Source organism: Leptonychotes weddellii, chromosome 15 (genome assembly GCF_054177405.1).
Source record: "Leptonychotes weddellii isolate Sample4059 chromosome 15, ASM5417740v2, whole genome shotgun sequence".
NCBI classification, from domain to species: Eukaryota; Metazoa; Chordata; class Mammalia; order Carnivora; family Phocidae; genus Leptonychotes; species Leptonychotes weddellii.
Genome location: NC_138383.1, coordinates 49,500,283 through 49,515,280, shown reverse-complemented (window position 1 = coordinate 49,515,280; position 14,998 = coordinate 49,500,283). Strand labels below are relative to the sequence as shown.

The following is a 14,998-nucleotide window of genomic DNA, read 5'->3' as shown; positions in this document are numbered from 1 at the left end:
TTCTTCCTGGTTTAACTAAAGTGGGGGGAGGGAGGGGTCCAGGTGCGTGTAAGGGAGAGCGTGGTGCAGGCAGCCAGCGCCCAGGGCACCCGGCCTGAGTTAACCAAGATTGGTGGAGTTGCCTGGAAACCAAGTTAGACTGAGTGACTCAGGTGTGCGGGCAGGGCCCCTGTACCTGGAGCTGCGCGCAGGTGGGTGTGGAAGGGACTGTGCACCTGGCAGCACCTCGCTCCGTAGGCAGCACCCGAGCGTAGCTCAGCCTGCACCTGACCACCAATCACAAATGCCCAGTGTCCTTTCAAGCCTTGCTGCCTCGGGTGCCGAAAAGGCGGTGACCCTGGACATCTCGGAGCTGAGGGGCAGTAGGCCTGCATGGTTCAGGTGTGTGTGCACGCGGCAGCTGGGTGTCTCGTGTGTTGTGTGATTCTGTGGATCTTGATGGCTCAGACACGTGGGGCGGTATGTCTCGGAGGTAGTGACCTGCAATGTCACCCCTGGGTGTATGTGAGGGGTTATGCGGCGGTAAGCCGGGGTGTTCCGTGGCAGCGTTCTGGAACGTCTCGGACTTGAAAGGCCAGGTGCCTGGGTGTCTCAGGCTTCTTTGGCAGCATGTCTGTAGGTCTCAGTGCGTGTGGGCAGCAGTGTTTCGAGTGTGGGAAGCAGTGCACCTGCGTGGGGTGTGGGTGCATCTGCGTGGTGTGGTTAGCATATCTGGGCATCGCCGGCAGGTATGTGGCCCCCGGGGGTGCAGGGGCAGGCTGCCATCCTATCTCAAGAGTTGGCAGAGGAACATACCTGAGGTCTGCCGAGCACTGAAATCTCAGGTGTGAGGTGGGGACTGTATGTAGGTCTCAGGTATGGGGAGCATTTTTCCTGGGGTTTGTGTGAGTGGCCGGATTCCTGGCTGGCTGATCCATCCCTCCCTCTGCACCTGAGTGTGTCTGATGGGTGGGGGGAGTGGAGCTGGAGACCCCGTTTCTGCTGTCTCAGTGTCTCAGCAGCTTACCCTGGGCTATGTGTTGAGGTGGGTGCGTCATCCTCAGGGATTCCTTGTGCAGACATGCTCCCCGAGGTGGGTTCGCTGTGGCTGCTTCGGCTGCTCCGGGACATCCAGCTGGCCCAGTTTTACCGACCCATCCTCGAGGAACTTAATGTTACCCGGCCGGAGCACTTCGACTTTGTCAGGCCCGAGGACCTGGACGGCATTGGCATGGGCCGGCCTGGTAAGGGACCCCCCTGGTCTCTTCTTCCCCAGCCTGGTACTTTCTAACCCCCCCCCTCCCCCCCCAGCCCTCTTCTGGCCTGTAAAGTCTTCTGCACCGCCCCCCGCCCCCACTGCCCATCGTGTACCACCCATGTCCCCTGATTCTGACCTTCCCCAGCCCAGCGCAGACTGGCCGAAGCTCTGAAGAAGCACCGTTCGGGGCTCAAGTCAAAGAACTGGGTCTACAAGGTGTGCATTTTGGGGTGGGGGCGGTAGACTTAAAGGGCCAGCTTAGGCCCGGGAATGGGGTGGGCTGACTGTCAGGGAGGAGTGGTACAAGGTTCTACACACTTGCTTTCCCACCCCTGCTTCAGATCCTTGGGGGTTTTGCACCTGAGCAGAAGGAGACCACCCCAGCTCCAAACAGCCCCCTGTCCCTCCCTGAGCCGGAGGGGGGACTCAAGTGTCTGATCCCGGATGGTGCTGTGTGCAGAGGGGAGCTGCTGGGCTCTGGCTGCTTTGGAGTGGTTCACCGAGGGCTGTGGACACTGCCTGGCGGCCAGAGTGTGAGTCCGGGGAGCCTGCTTCATTCTCGGTGCTGGGGCCAGCTGCCCCTCTGGTTTCTTTCTTTCTTTCCTTTCTTCTTTTCTTTTCTTTTCACTGCCCCTCGGTCCTGCACGCCCTCTCTGCTCTGGGTGCCAGATAGCGTCCTTTCCCCCCCACTCCCCAGGTCCCAGTGGCTGTCAAATCCCTCCGGGTGGGTCCTGAAGGCCCCGTGGGCACAGAGCTGGGGGACTTCCTTCGAGAGGTGTCCATCATGATGAACTTGGAGCACCCACACGTGCTGCGTCTGCACGGCCTCGTACTGGGCCAACCCCTGCAGATGGTGAGCAGACCAGGACAGCGGTTCCCAGGACAGGGACGCGACAGGAGGGGGCGGGCAGAGTCCCGTGCCGGGGGTGGGGGTGGGGGGAGCGGACCCCTGCTCACGCGGCACCGCGCTCCCGCAGGTGATGGAGCTGGCGCCCCTGGGCTCCCTGCACGCGCGCCTGACCGCCCGGGCCCCGACCCCCCCGCTGCCCGTGGCCCTGCTCTGCCTCTTCCTGCGGCAGCTGGCGGGGGCCATGGCGTACCTGGAGGCCCGCGGGCTGGTGCACCGAGACCTCGCCACACGCAACCTGCTGCTGGCCTCCCCGCGCACCATCAAGGTGGCCGACTTCGGGCTGGTGCGGCCGCTGGGCGGTGCCCGGGGCCGCTACGTCATGGGCGGGCCCCGCCCCATCCCCTACGCCTGGTGAGGGGCCGAGGGGGGCCGATCGCGAGGGCATCCGGCTGGCTCCGGGCGGGGCGGGCGCGCCGGTCCCCCCAGGGAGGCCGGGACGAGGATTCTGGAAGGGCTGCGGAAGGAGGTCACCAAGGACGGTGGCGGCGCCGCGGAAGTCGCGCGCTGGGGGAGAGGGGGCCCCGGGCGCCCCGTTCAGCTGCGTTTCCGCAGGTGTGCGCCAGAGAGCCTGCGCCAGGGGGCCTTCTCTTCTGCGTCGGACGTGTGGATGTTTGGGGTGACGCTGTGGGAGATGTTCTCCGGGGGCGAGGAGCCGTGGGCCGGGGTCCCGCCGTACCTCATCCTGCAGTGGCTGGAGCAGGACCAGGCCCGGCTGCCTCGGCCTCCCCTCTGCTCCAGGGCGCTCTACGCCCTGGCCTTGCGCTGCTGGGCCCCCCACCCCGCCGACCGGCCTAGCTTTTCCTACCTGGAGGAGCTGCTTCAAGAGGTGGGAGCCCCTGCCTCCCCACATACACCCCCTCACTTCCCCGTTTTCTCCCCGAGTGGCACGCACAAGACCAACAGATATTCCTGGGCTGGGGTCTGGGAAAGACCGACAGATTCGGGCTCTACCTGCAGGGTGCTCGGAGCCCTGGGGAGGCAGCTCCAGGAACACAGATGCAGGCTCCAGGGCTGGAGGCCGGAGCTGGGCCAGAAAAGGGGGAGCACAGAGCACCAGGCTGCTGTGAGGGTCTACAGGCAGAGGAAAAGAAGTTCAGCAGGCGGGGGGTGGGGGGGTGGGGGGAGTGGAGACCGCGCAGGGACCTCAGGGGTGTGCCCCGGAGGGATATGGAAGGAGTGATAGATAACCAGATCTAACACAGGGCGCTTGATCTGTGGAAGGCCCCGTACTAAGAGATTTACACGTTATCTTCCTGCACGATCACCCACTTCATCCTCACAACCCAGGAAGGCCGCTATTTCGTGGCCTTTACCGATGGGGCAGTTAAGGCATTGAAGTGGTTTGCCTAAATTCATAGGGTAAGCGGAGGAGCCCTCTTAGGTCAGTTGAACCAGTCAAATGACCTAAATCACTGAACTCTGTTGTTGAAGTTTAGTCTCTACTCTGAGGGCACCTGGGAGCCATGGAAGGGTTTTGGGCGGCGGGAGTCACAAGCCAGCTTTACATGCTCTATCACTCTGGCTTGGTGCAAGAAGGGATGGGAGGGAGGACACTGAACATGGGAAGAGCAGGTAGGTGACAGTGGCTACAAAGCAGGAACGAAATGATGTCTGGTTCAGGGTCAAGGCAGAAATTTCCAGAAAAGAAACGGAAAATTTCCAGAGCCCTGGGAGGCGGAGCTGTGGGGGGGGGTAAAAGCAGTGCATGGGACCGCTCTCCCCTTGGTTCTCCTAGGTAGAGACAGGGCCCCCCTTTGTTGCTTGCTGACCCCTGGGCTATGTCCAGCTTGGCACGGACTCCAGGTCTGCCTCCCCTGCTGGATCACAACCGGGGGACAGGGACAGTCCCACCCTGGGCCCAGGACCAAGGACATAGCTGGATGGGTTTCGTTGGTGGGTACATTAACAGAGAGGAGTCTCCTTTCTTCCCTGCTCCCACGAAATTACCCTTCGGACTCAGGCCACAAGCCCTGCCCCCCTTTCCTCCTGTCTCTGCAGGCCTGGCCTCCTGAGGGACATTGTGTGCGGGATGTCACGGAGCCAGGCGCCCTAAGGATGCAGACTGGTGACCCCATCACCATCATCGAGGGCAGGTGAGAGCTTCATGCCTCCCACACGTTCCCAGGAGGAGGACTCCCAGCCAACCCTCCTGACCCTGGTCTCGATGTGCTGCTCCTCAGCTCCCTGAACCCTGCTCCTCTGCCTCCCCCCTTCTCCCACAGGCACCCTCCCCCCCAGAGCTGCACTACCGTTGTGGCCTCTGGCTGGAGCCACCAAGCCCATAGAGCCCTTTTGTGTTCGGGAGAAAAAAGCTTCCCTTCCTCCAGGCAGATGCAGCTCCATGGCACACAGCTTGCAAGCTGAATGTGGGCGCGAGCCCAGCCCCCACTCTGTCCCCTTCACCCCTTCCCACAGCCCTGACTCTGCAGCCTGGAAGGGCCAGAACGGCCGCACATTCAAGGTGGGCAGCTTCCCAGCCTCAGCAGTGACGCTGGCAGATGCGGGGGGCTCACCAGCCACCCGTCCAGTCCACAGGGTCTCCCCTGCCCAGGGGGAGCGACATCAGGGAAGCGTAGATGGGTGAGCACCTGAAAGAGTGTGTGTGTGGTGGGGGGAGGACACTGCCAGGCCAGTGGTAGGGTGGGGGTGTGGAGAGTGACCGGGATCACTCTCTCCAACAGGGACAGAGGGAAGGCAAAGCTTCGGGATTTACCTCCAGCACGGGGCCAGAGAAGGAATGTGCCCCTGCAGAGGATGAAAGGTGGGTGTGGCTGGTGGGGACCCGTCTTCCAGGGTCTCCGAGGAAATCAAGAACGACCCTCCGATGCTGCCCCTACCCCGAGTCCCGACCTTTGCGTATGTGAGTCGACAGCCTCGCTGAACTTTAGGATCTGCCCGCTCCCCCTTGCAGTTCCTGCCACCTCGGCTCTTCGGGGCCTTCCGCTACCTCGGCACACCTTGCTGCGCCCCTAACCGAGGGTCCCCCCGAGAGCAGCGCACAGAGCGGGGAGAAGGCAGGGCCCCGCGTCTGGGCTTCCTCTCAAGCTCCTTTTTTCTCAACTGCACAGTCATTTCCAAGAGTCTGGAGTCCGTTCTGTCCCCGGGCCCCCGCCCCACAGGGGGTGGTTCGAGCCCCCCCGAACTTCGTCATGCCAGAGCCGTGCCCCAGGGACCCCCAGGCCTGCCATCCCGCCCTCCCTTTGCCTCCAGCCCTTCTCAGCCCAGCCAGCCCCCCAGGGAGCGGCCTCCCTGGCCCAAAAGGGAACCCCCCCACAGCCATCCCTCGGGGGCGCCTGGAGCTAGCAAAGTCACCGTCCCCGCTGGAGGCCTCTTGCCCGACCCCGAGTTGCAGAGGAGGATTGTGGAGGTGAGCTGTCCCTGAACTGGCTGGTGTCCAGAGGGGCCTCCGGGCAGGGGTAGTGGCCTGAGCAAGGCTGCGTGCCCCGCAGGTGGAGCTGAGCGTGCATGGAGTCACCCACCAGGAGTGCCAGGCAGCACTGAGGGCCACTGGGGGAGACGTGGTTTCTGCCATCCGGAACCTCAAGGTAAAGCCAGACCCTGCTCTCGGGTTCGCACCGCTCCTGCCCCGGCCCCCGGCACCCACTGCCCTCCCTCCCGCGCCCGCAGGTGGACCAGCTCTTCCATCTGAGTAGCCGGTCCAGAGCGGACTGCCGACGCATCCTGGAGCACTACCAGTGGGATCTCTCCGCCGCCAGTCGCTATGTCCTGGCCCGGCCCTGAGCGCTGCCCCCTTGGGCGGGGATACCAGCCTGGATCGAGGGCCTGGCCCTGCGGGACCAAGCAGAACCAGAACCTGGTCCTACCAGGGCAGAATTTCCCACCCGGGGAGATCGTGTGGTGGGCAGGTACAGGAGGAGCCCGGCGTCGGGCACTGACCAGCGTCTCCTCCGGTGCCCCTTGGCCTCTGAGGGCTCCAGCTCCCTTGGCTGGTTCATAGAAGGATCTAGTCCAGTCTGCCTACCATATTCCCAACCAAGAGAACTTGGAGGGACGGAGCTGCCCCACATCACACGCACAGGAAGCTTCCACTTGCTACAAAGGACCTCAGGAGCAGCCATCCCGAACGGCGGTCAGCTACCACACTGGCCTCTGGGGGGGGCAGCCATCTTGGATGGTAGATGCAACCATACTGATTTGGGGTACGTGGCCCAAACTGCCTTGGCCCTGTCCAGGGCCATGATGGAGGATGTCGTTGCCCTCTTGAACTCCGGGACACTTGGCAGCCTGGATGATGAAACGGGCCGGCCCCCACCCCAGCCCAGCTGTCCTGTTTCCCTTGGTTTCTTCCCGCACCAGCTCTTCTACTCTCTCCCATTACATACATCTTCCAGTCTCCAAAAAGTTACAAAGTTTATATGAACATGTCATACAAAGATGGCAGCCTCCTTCCCGGGGCGAGGAAAGGATGGGGTGCTTGCATAAGGCACAAAAGCTGCAACCGTGGGCAGGGCCCGGGGGAAGGAAGTTGGCACCGGAGGGTAGGCCCTACAGCTGTTGACAGGGAGGGGGGACCCCCTCAGAGTGCCACCGTCTAGGGCGGGACTCGCTGGCCAAGCCAGTGCGGGGAGACACCGTCATACCCGCCATCTTTGGTGCTGCGTCCCCCGCCCCACCCCAGCTCCGTCAGAAAACCCCAGGGCTCTGGATTCCACAGGCCACATGAGCAGAGACCTGGTAGGGGGTGAGAGCAAGGGGAAGGGAGGGAGAGTCTGAAAGCAGATATGCCTGTGTGCTGGGGGCTCACCAGAGACAGGGGTGGGAGGTCGCAGGGGAAGGGCTCTCCCACATACCCGTGTCTGGGGGCCAAGGTGAAGGAGGCCAGGGAATCAGGGTAGGGGTAGGGGTAGGGCGCCGTGGCCCCTAGACTCTTGGGCATCCCTGTCCGTCCCCTGCAGTGCACACTGAGGGAAGGGGCTGCCTCTGAGGAGGGGCCGGGACAGGCCGCCATCTTGGATCCCCGTTGAGGTGATGGTCTCCTCACCCCGAGGTGGCCTCTAACTGGTGATGGCCGAGGGCCCAGCGCCTCCTCGCTTCTCGAAGAACATGTAGTCCTGGGGGGAGGGCACTGTCAACAGAGCTGGCTGGGCTGGCCTAGCTCAGCTCTCACACCCCAGGTCAAGCGCCGCAAGCCCCTATAAAGTCCGTGTCCCTAACCCTGTCTGAGCAGGAAGCCAGGCAGTGCACAAAGCCTGGAGTGAGAGCAGAGATCAGGAGGGGAGGCGGGGCAGCCAACTCACGATGAGGAATGTGGCTCCCAGCAGCACCGCCTTCACCCTCACGTCCAGATCCAGCGGGAACTGCAGGCCAAAGTCATCTGCATCCGTGAGCGCCTCTTGGAGCAGCCCCCCCCACTGCTTGCTGATGCGGCCCACACTGCGGGACTCATCCGGGGTCTTCACCTGGGGTGGGGGGCAGAACCCAACTGGGGAGGATGCGACTGCTCTCCCACCACCACCCCTCGCATGGACCGTGCAGGCTCTCCACTCAGGGAATCCTTCCAACAGCCTTGGGTTTCCATGTGACATTGGGGGAAACCGAGTCACCCTAGGTCACGCTGCGTGTGTACAGCAAAAATCAGAATTCGGACTCTGATGTGTTGCTCTTGAAAGGCCGTACATGAGAACGGAACATCAGCGGTGGGGGACATGGAAGCGGGATGTACTACTCATCTCAGCGTAGGGCTGTCTGCCGGGTTTGTTTTGGTTACCAAAGTACCCACCACCTACGGTTGGTGCAGTGGGTGCCCTGAACGCAGGAACTTGGTCAAGAGGGGCCAGGGAGGGAGGCTGCGCTCTATCAGCCAACCAGGCTCCTGGAAGGCTGTGGTTGCCCGAGGGGTGCCTTTCCACGATTCTGCAAAGTAGGAAGGGCTCTGTCCAGCATCGCATGCAAGCTTCATCCAGAGGGGATCCACGCCCGTCTACGGGGGGGGGGGGGCGGGGGCGGCAGTAAGTGGCCTGTGAGGACCATGATTTCCACGGACCTCTCGGCCCAGCAGCAACAGGCCCTGCCGCTGTGGGTGGTAATTCACAGTGATTCCCTGGTCCTTTTCCTTGGCTTAGTCTTCAGTGGCTAGAACGATGCCCTTCCCATCCCTGTCCCCCACTGTCCCACAGCGCTGGGGCACTTCCTGCAGACCAGTCTCAAGCTGGGCAGGGCCTCTCCCAAGGGCAGCTCCCCAGGGAGACTGGCCCTGTGAGGGCCCCACAGTCTCCACGTTCCCATCCAGAGCTCACCTGGTGATCTTCCCATCATGGAACCTCCACCCACCTACCACAGAACTCGATTTTTAAAAGCAGGCTTAGTCCAGACACCTCATCAAAAGCCTTGGGGTCTGTGGGGTTCTACCTGTTATTTCTCCCTTATCGGCACTGGTGATTATCCCTTAAAGAACTCAAGTGTCTGTGACATGCCTCTGTCTTCTAGAAATGGAGGTGCTTCCCCGGCCTCCCCCTGAAAGTGTCACCACTTGGGTTGTCCAGGCTGATGATAGCAATGCATGATGACAAGGATACAGAGCACCTGGATTCCAGGTTGTGGGGGCGCTGTTTGGACTTCTAGGTTGGCGGGGCAAGCCGCAGGATCTTAGCAAGTTAAACTGGTGCTTGCTTCTGGGTCTGGGCTCCCAAACTCACGCATGGCAGCCACATGGGTCCAGCCCACAGCGGACTTGCCCTAAATCAGGCCCGGCCTTAGACTCTTGCCCTTGCACACAGGGCTGCAGGCAACCATCAGCATTGGTCCTCAAGATGAGACCCTCTCTGCCAAGCTTCCTTTCTTAAGACCACAGGGGCATCCCTTTCCGAAGGGAGGATCACCGCAAAGTGTGGTAGGAGTCACAGTGGATTCGGATTGAGGAGCTCAGGGTCTTGAGCTTCATGTGGGCTATCCTGCCTCCCAGAAGCTGCCATCTTGGCGGGCGACGGTCCCAGGAATCTCCCCTTATTCCTGGTACCTCAAAGTTGGTGTCCGCGCCGCAGCCACAGGTCCAGCAGGGCCCCACCACGCGCAGGACCGTGCGGCGGTCCGCATCCTGGATGGAGAACTTGGGGAGGAAGGGGTGCCAGGTCTGTAGTACGTGGCCAATGGTGGTGCCGGGGGGAGCCTGGACTTCCATCTGGAGTGGGAGGCGGACGGGGTCACTGCCGAGACGGCCCGCCGGCCCGCCCTCTCGCCGGCCAGGCCCTGTCACCCGTCTGCCCTCACGAGACCCCCCATCCCCTTCGCATGACCCCTTGTCACCCCGCTCGCTGACCTCGCATCCCACCCGCCCGCGCCCACCGGGGCCGCACGTCACCCCGCGCGCGCGCGCCTCATTCGGTCAGGGGCCCTCCCCACGACGGCCTGCCCCCCCCAGCCCTCCCCGCCCACCTCCTGGAGGTCGCACGGGCAGCGCGCGCAGCCACAGTGCAGGGGGCGGAGCAGGCGGAGCACCTCGCGGTCACCGGGGTCCACCACGCGGACACGCAGGGGCCGGCGCGCGCCGCAGCACAGACGCGCGCAGCAGTTGCTGTCCTCGGCCGCCCGACCCAGGGGCTGTCCGGCCCCCGAGCGCAGTTCATACCGGTTACAGTTCTCCCAGCCGAGGAACGCTGCCAGGGGGAGACACGCTGAGGCTCAGGCACCACGGGCACCCCCGCCCCCAGGAGCCCACTCCCGCTGCCCCCGCCACGAGGCCCACCCTACTCCTCCTTCCACTCACTTTCCATTCGCTCAGCCTTCTGGTGAATCAAGATCTGATCAATCTGGAAAGAGAGTAGGGTGGGCGTCGATGTCAGCTGGCTGGCCTGGATGCCAGGGTCCCCTCCTCGCCCCTCCTCCCCTCCTCGCTGCCACTCACCTGCACCAGGAATTCGAGGCCGGAAGGCACCCCCGGCAGTGGCAAGAACGGGGCAGCAGGCCCCGGGGCTCCGGGGCCGGGCGAGGGGAAGAGAGAGAAGCCGGGCGCAGGGGCAGGTACGTGGGAGGGCACTGGCGCCGGCCCCGGGTACCCAGCGGTAACAGGGTAGGGAGGTGGGGGTGAAGGGGCGTGCCCTTTGGGGGGCAAGTAGCCTGTCGGGGAGGAAAGGGGTGGATTAGAAAGGGACCCGCGGCCTCATCCCTCTTCCCCTTGGGCCCACGGGCCGCGAGGCTGCGGGGAAAATGTGATGGGAAGAGGCTGAGAAAGATGGGGCGGGGGAGCAGGGCGGCGGCTCCCCGGGACTAAGGGAGGGGCCCCACGCAGCCAGTCGGAGCACATTCCCGGAGGATGTGTTCGACGCCCAGCTCCCCAGTCCGTGGGGGGGATAACGGAGACTCTCAGGCTGGCGCCCACTTACCTGCCATGGGAGAGGGGCGAGAGTTCGCGGGATGCCGGGCTGTCCGGGAGGCTTCGTCTTAGAGGTGGAGGCAAGTTCGGGCACAGCCAGACAGACACAGAGACAGACACAAAGACGGACAGGCAAACGCGGACAGGCAGCTGCGCCCGGCGCCGGCCCAGGGTCTCTCGGACGGCGCCTCTGACTCAGGGAGAAACCGAAAGTGTCAGAGGGCAGGGCGGGGTACCTGGGACCCTGGCTTCCCTCGGGGGCCCCAGAACCGCCCCCTCCCTTTGTTCTCCCATTCTCCGCGGAGGCGGCTGTTGGCAGACGGCAGGACAGATGCACCCGGCCAACGGCCCGACCTCCAGGGAGGCCTCCTGACCCTTCGGTGCCCCCCGCTCACCTGAAGCCCCTAGAATAGCTGGGGTGCCCAGCACTCGGCGGCTCACAGGAGCCCGTGGAGGCGGGCCCGGGATCTGGCCCCGCCCCTCGACCCGTCCAGGCCCCGCCCCTCCCGGCCTGGGCGGCGCGCCTGCGTAGAAAGCAGGCCGGCTCTCCGCGGGGCCGCGGACCCTGGACCGCCGGCTGCCCCGGGCGGTCGGCGTCCCCCGCCTCCTCCGCTCTGCCGCCCCAGGCCAGAGGAAGCTCGCCGGGGGAGGGCGGCCGGCGGAGACCTAGCCCTGCGACCCCGCCAGGTCTGCGGGCGCAGAGGGCTCGGTGTCCCTGGGTGGGAAGCGAGGGCAGCTTGCGCGGCGCTGGACCCCAGGCTCCTCCTCCCAAGGGCGGCTCGGGCCCCGCTGACGCAGCGGAACACGCTTCACACTCGCTCATTGGCTTCCAGGACTGGCCCCCGGCTCCCTTTCCGCGTCCCGGGGGCTGCCTCGCGGGCTCCTCTCTGTGACGCCGCCGTCACCCACACAGACACCTTTGCAACTGCAGTCCCGCCTGCAGGAACGCCTGCCACGTGGGTGACAGGCCGCCGAACGGCGTCCGCGACGAGCGTGCGCGCAGGGAGGTTCGGGGGCCCAGAGGCGGCAGCGCGGCCGGACGGAAAGCCTCCTCCCGACAGGAGTCGCGTCTTCTGCGTCCTGAGCCGAGGCCCGCGGGTGTGAGCAAGCCCTGAGCCTTGGGCCCTATAGGCCGGGAGGCAAGAGAGGAGTTTCGAGAGGGAGGCCAGCCCACGTGGACAGAAGGCCTGGTGGGAGCCGGGACTTGGCCCCGGGGACGGCAGGGAGCCCACCGAAAGGTTTTCAGACCCAAAGAGAAGGTCCAATTCGTGTCTGAGCAAAACCACTTAAACCCTGCACGGTGGACCTTCCTGAGGGCACCCGGGCTGGGTCGTTGACAGTAGCCCGGAGGGGAGGAAGCTGTGTCAGTGCAGACAGATAGAGGTGGCAGACTTGGGGGATACTTAGACAACAACACAGAACTTGTTTGAGGGGTGAGATGTGGAGGTAAGGAGTTCAGGATGACCCCGGGGCCCTGTCTGGTGACCAGGCAGGTGGAGGCGTCACCCCTCATGATGGACGCGGAGCAGCAGGGTGGGGGTGGGGGTGGGGCTCCTTTGCCCCTATGTCCGTGTTCCTCTGGGCTGGTCAGCTGCTCCCATAGCTTCAGTCCTCATGTGCTTCGGACCCAAGTGCTTGACCTCTCCCCTGGTATCCCTTAGTACCTCAGATGCTACACGGGCTGAACCAGGCACCAGCATCCACCAAAACATATAAACATACAGAAATTCGGTTATTCAACAAAGATTTAGTGAGCACCTACTCCATGTCAGACAGCATTTGATAGGAATGCACAGCAGGTTTTTGTTTGTTTGTTTAAGATTTTTTATTTATTTCTTAGAGCACGAGCAGGGGGAGGAGCAGGGAGCCCGACGCGGCACTCGATCCCAGGACCTTGGAATCATGACCTGAGCCGAAGGCAGGCGCCTAACCGACCGAGCCACCCAGGCACCCAGGAAAATACACCAGTTAAAAAAGAAATTAACAGGGCGCCTGGGTGGCTCAGTGGGTTAAGCGACTGCCTTCGGCTCAGGTCATGATCCTGGAGTCCCGGGATCGAGTCCCGCATCGGACTCCCTGCTCGGCGGGGAGTCTGCTTCTCCCTCTGACCCTCCTCCCTCTCATGCTCTCTGTCTCTCATTCTCTCTGTCTCAAATAAATAAATAAAATCTTTAAAAAAAAAAAAAAGAAATTAACAAAAATTGCTGATGTCCTGGGGCTTGCATTCTAGTAGAGAAGAGACAGATAATGTAAAATATACTGGAAGTCAGATGGTGACAAGTGCTCTGAAGAAAAACAGAGCAAGATGAGGAGGATACAGGGTGATGGGCAGGAGTTGTGATTCTGAAGAGGGTGGACGAGGAAGGTACCACCAAGAAGGGGGTAGTTGAGCAAAGACCTAAAGAAGGTCAAGGATCGAGCCAGGCAGACATCTGGTGAAGGATGTTTCAGGCAGAGGGAATGCCAAAGGCAAAACCCTTGAGGGAGAAGTGTGCCTTACTTGTTCAATGAACAGAAAGGAGGCCAACGTGGCCTGACTGGAGTGAACCAGGGAGAAGTAAGAGACGTCACAGGAACCCGAATCACGTATGGCCTTGCAAACCATCGGATTGGACTCTGAGTGAAATGGGAAGGGTTGCAGGGTTTGGACAGAGACATGAGACTGACACAATCGGGAGTCCTCAACTCTGGCCACAAGATAGAATCATCTGGGTGCTTTACAAAATACCTCTGCGTGGGCCCCTGGTCCTATCGACTCAATTAGAGTATCTGGGTTAAGGTGCAGACAGTAGAACTTTCTGAGAATTCCCTGAAGATTTTAATGTGCAGCTAAGGCTGAGGACCACCGTGTTACAGGGTGTCTCTCTCAGGCTGTTTTGTCCAGAGTAGGCTGTAGGTAGGCAAGGGCAGAAGGACATTCTTGCAGAAAGCTAGGTGGGATGTGATGGTGGCTTGGACCAGGGGCCGGAGTGGTAGGTGAGGTGCCGGTGGTGAGAAGCGGTCAGGTTCTGGTTACGCATTTAGCCGACAGGCCTTGATGGCTTGCTTGGATACAGAATGTGAGAAAAAGGGCAAGCAAAGTTGACTCAGGTTGGGCCCAGGAGGCCCTGCCTGGTTGGGCTCTGCTCTTCCTGTTCGTTCATTTCCTGCCTGCCCACTCCATCCTGAGCTACAGGCCCTCCTGTTCTCCCTCTTGACTTGTTCACACTGTGGTTTGTCCCTTTCCTTCTGGTGAACTATTCATGCTGCACCCCAGCAGGTGGACAGAAGCCTTACCAGTCCCCCAAAGCAAAAGGAGCCCACCTTAGTATCTACATGTAACACTGATCACATTGTATCAAATTATTTTTTGCTAGGGTCTGTCTACACTGCTGAAGTCTGTCTCGGCGTGTACAAGAAGGGAAGAACTCTGGGAGTTGGACAGAAGAGGGTTTGAATCGCAGCTTACACCTGGCTATGATACAGAACAAGTAGCTTCACCTCTCCTAGTTTCACTTCCTGCTCCCTTGTAGGACCGTTGAGAACTGGACACAATGTGCAATAATAATAGGGACCAATTACCAAGCAGGCCTTATTCATCTTGGTTCCTCAAGGGCCCCTCCCACTGGCAGGGTCAAAGCTAAGGTATTAAGGATCACATTACAGGGAGGGTGGCCATTCTGGATGTTGGGGGTCTCCTCCACCTAGAGGTTCCCTGTGCCCCACGCACTGCCTGGGGTGAAGGATGGAAATGCAGCAGGGGCCCTGAACTGGGAGCTTGGAGCCTGGGGATCCCATGCTGGCTTGGCCACTGGCACTCTGGGCCACTCTGAGGCTACATTTTAGTCCTCACTAAAATGAAGAAATATGGTGATCTTCTACTAATACACCTCAAATCATGCCTCCTCCCTGGGTATAAATGCTTCCATGGCTCCGCACTGCCCTCAGGAGAGAGCCCAACATGTCAGCCCAAGGCCCTCCCCCATCTGGCCCCCGGGATCCACATTTTTTCACTAAGACCCTCTCCTGTCTTCAAGTCAGCCACCAAAAATTCTTTTTTTTTTTTTGAAGATTTTATTTATTTATTTGAAAGAGAGAGAGCACAAGCAGGGGGAGCTGCAGGCAGAGCGAGAGGGAGAGGCAGACTCCCCGCTGAGCAGGGAGCCTGATGCGGGGCTCGAACCCAGGACCCTGGGATCATGACCTGACCATCTGAGCCTCCCAGGAGCCCCAGGCCACGAGGAATTCTTTTTTATTTTATTTATTTATTTATTTATTTATTTATTTATTTATTTATTTAAGAGAGAGAGAGAGAGAAACAGCATGAGAGGGGATACGGTCAGAGGGAGAAGCAGGCTCCCTGCCGAGCCGGGAGCCTGATGTGGGACTCGATCCCAGGACCCCGGGATCACGACCCGAGCCGAAGGCTGTCGCTTAACCAACTGAGCCACCCAGGCGCCCCACGAGGAATTCTTTCAGGTCTCAAATGCACTGGGCTCTTGTCTGCTTCAGGGCTGCCTCGGAAGCCCCTACCTTAGTCTGG

General features: G+C 61.4%; 2 protein-coding genes and 1 long non-coding RNA gene across 11 annotated transcripts in view; 1 reads left to right on the top strand and 2 right to left on the bottom strand.

Annotated features, from left to right (window-relative positions):
- Positions 1–2,447, bottom strand: part of LOC115942844 (uncharacterized) — a 4,181-nt gene extending 1,734 nt beyond the window's left edge. Inside the window, exons 1-2 of the long non-coding RNA XR_004077425.2 lie at positions 2,338–2,447; positions 1,007–1,195 (exon numbers count right to left, since the gene is read on the bottom strand). This is a non-coding gene — a long non-coding RNA (uncharacterized LOC115942844). The remainder of the gene's footprint in view (positions 1–1,006; positions 1,196–2,337) is intronic.
- The window catches only part of TNK1 (tyrosine kinase non receptor 1), a 10,015-nt gene extending 3,506 nt beyond the window's left edge, over positions 1–6,509 (top strand). For 2 of the 5 annotated variants that reach the window (XM_031034103.2, XM_006738909.3), the window contains exons 2-13: positions 1,044–1,223; positions 1,383–1,453; positions 1,579–1,770; positions 1,935–2,090; positions 2,215–2,498; positions 2,700–2,973; positions 4,146–4,240; positions 4,563–4,727; positions 4,829–4,908; positions 5,216–5,514; positions 5,597–5,692; positions 5,775–6,509. In XM_031034103.2, the coding sequence (XP_030889963.1) occupies positions 1,061–1,223; positions 1,383–1,453; positions 1,579–1,770; positions 1,935–2,090; positions 2,215–2,498; positions 2,700–2,973; positions 4,146–4,240; positions 4,563–4,727; positions 4,829–4,908; positions 5,216–5,514; positions 5,597–5,692; positions 5,775–5,888 (1,989 nt within the window). In that variant the 5' untranslated portion in view covers positions 1,044–1,060 and the 3' untranslated portion in view covers positions 5,889–6,509. The remainder of the gene's footprint in view (positions 1–1,043; positions 1,224–1,382; positions 1,454–1,578; positions 1,771–1,934; positions 2,091–2,214; positions 2,499–2,699; positions 2,974–4,145; positions 4,241–4,562; positions 4,728–4,828; positions 4,909–5,215; positions 5,515–5,596; positions 5,693–5,774) is intronic. The other 3 variants (XR_014140637.1, XM_031034101.2, XM_031034105.2) reach the window with 3 other exon arrangements.
- Positions 6,494–11,247, bottom strand: PLSCR3 (phospholipid scramblase 3). 5 transcript variants are annotated; one of them, XM_081805804.1, is made up of 8 exons: positions 10,872–11,247; positions 10,487–10,670; positions 10,009–10,220; positions 9,871–9,913; positions 9,540–9,760; positions 9,124–9,285; positions 7,406–7,501; positions 6,494–7,219 (listed from the first exon to the last, which is right to left on the bottom strand). In XM_081805804.1, the coding sequence occupies exons 2-8, from the start codon at positions 10,491–10,493 to the stop codon at positions 7,163–7,165; spliced, it is 798 nt and encodes a 265-aa protein (XP_081661930.1). In that variant the 5' UTR covers positions 10,494–10,670; positions 10,872–11,247; the 3' UTR covers positions 6,494–7,162. The 5 variants fall into 5 exon arrangements, with proteins under 5 accessions (XP_081661930.1, XP_081661929.1, XP_006738970.1 ...); XM_081805803.1 differs by having other exon boundaries at positions 7,406–7,567; positions 9,603–9,760; positions 10,872–11,246; XM_006738907.3 differs by having other exon boundaries at positions 7,406–7,567; positions 10,872–11,243.
- Between the last annotated feature and the right edge of the window lie 3,751 nt (positions 11,248–14,998).

Coding starts and splice junctions, on each gene's coding strand:
- PLSCR3 (XM_006738907.3), bottom strand. Junction 9,914..10,008: donor GCCTCGAATTCCTGGTGCAG/GTGAGTGGCAGC, acceptor CTCTCTTTCCAG/ATTGATCAGATCTTGATTCA. Junction 7,220..7,405: donor TGGGAGCCACATTCCTCATC/GTGAGTTGGCTG, acceptor CCCTCCCCCCAG/GACTACATGTTCTTCGAGAA.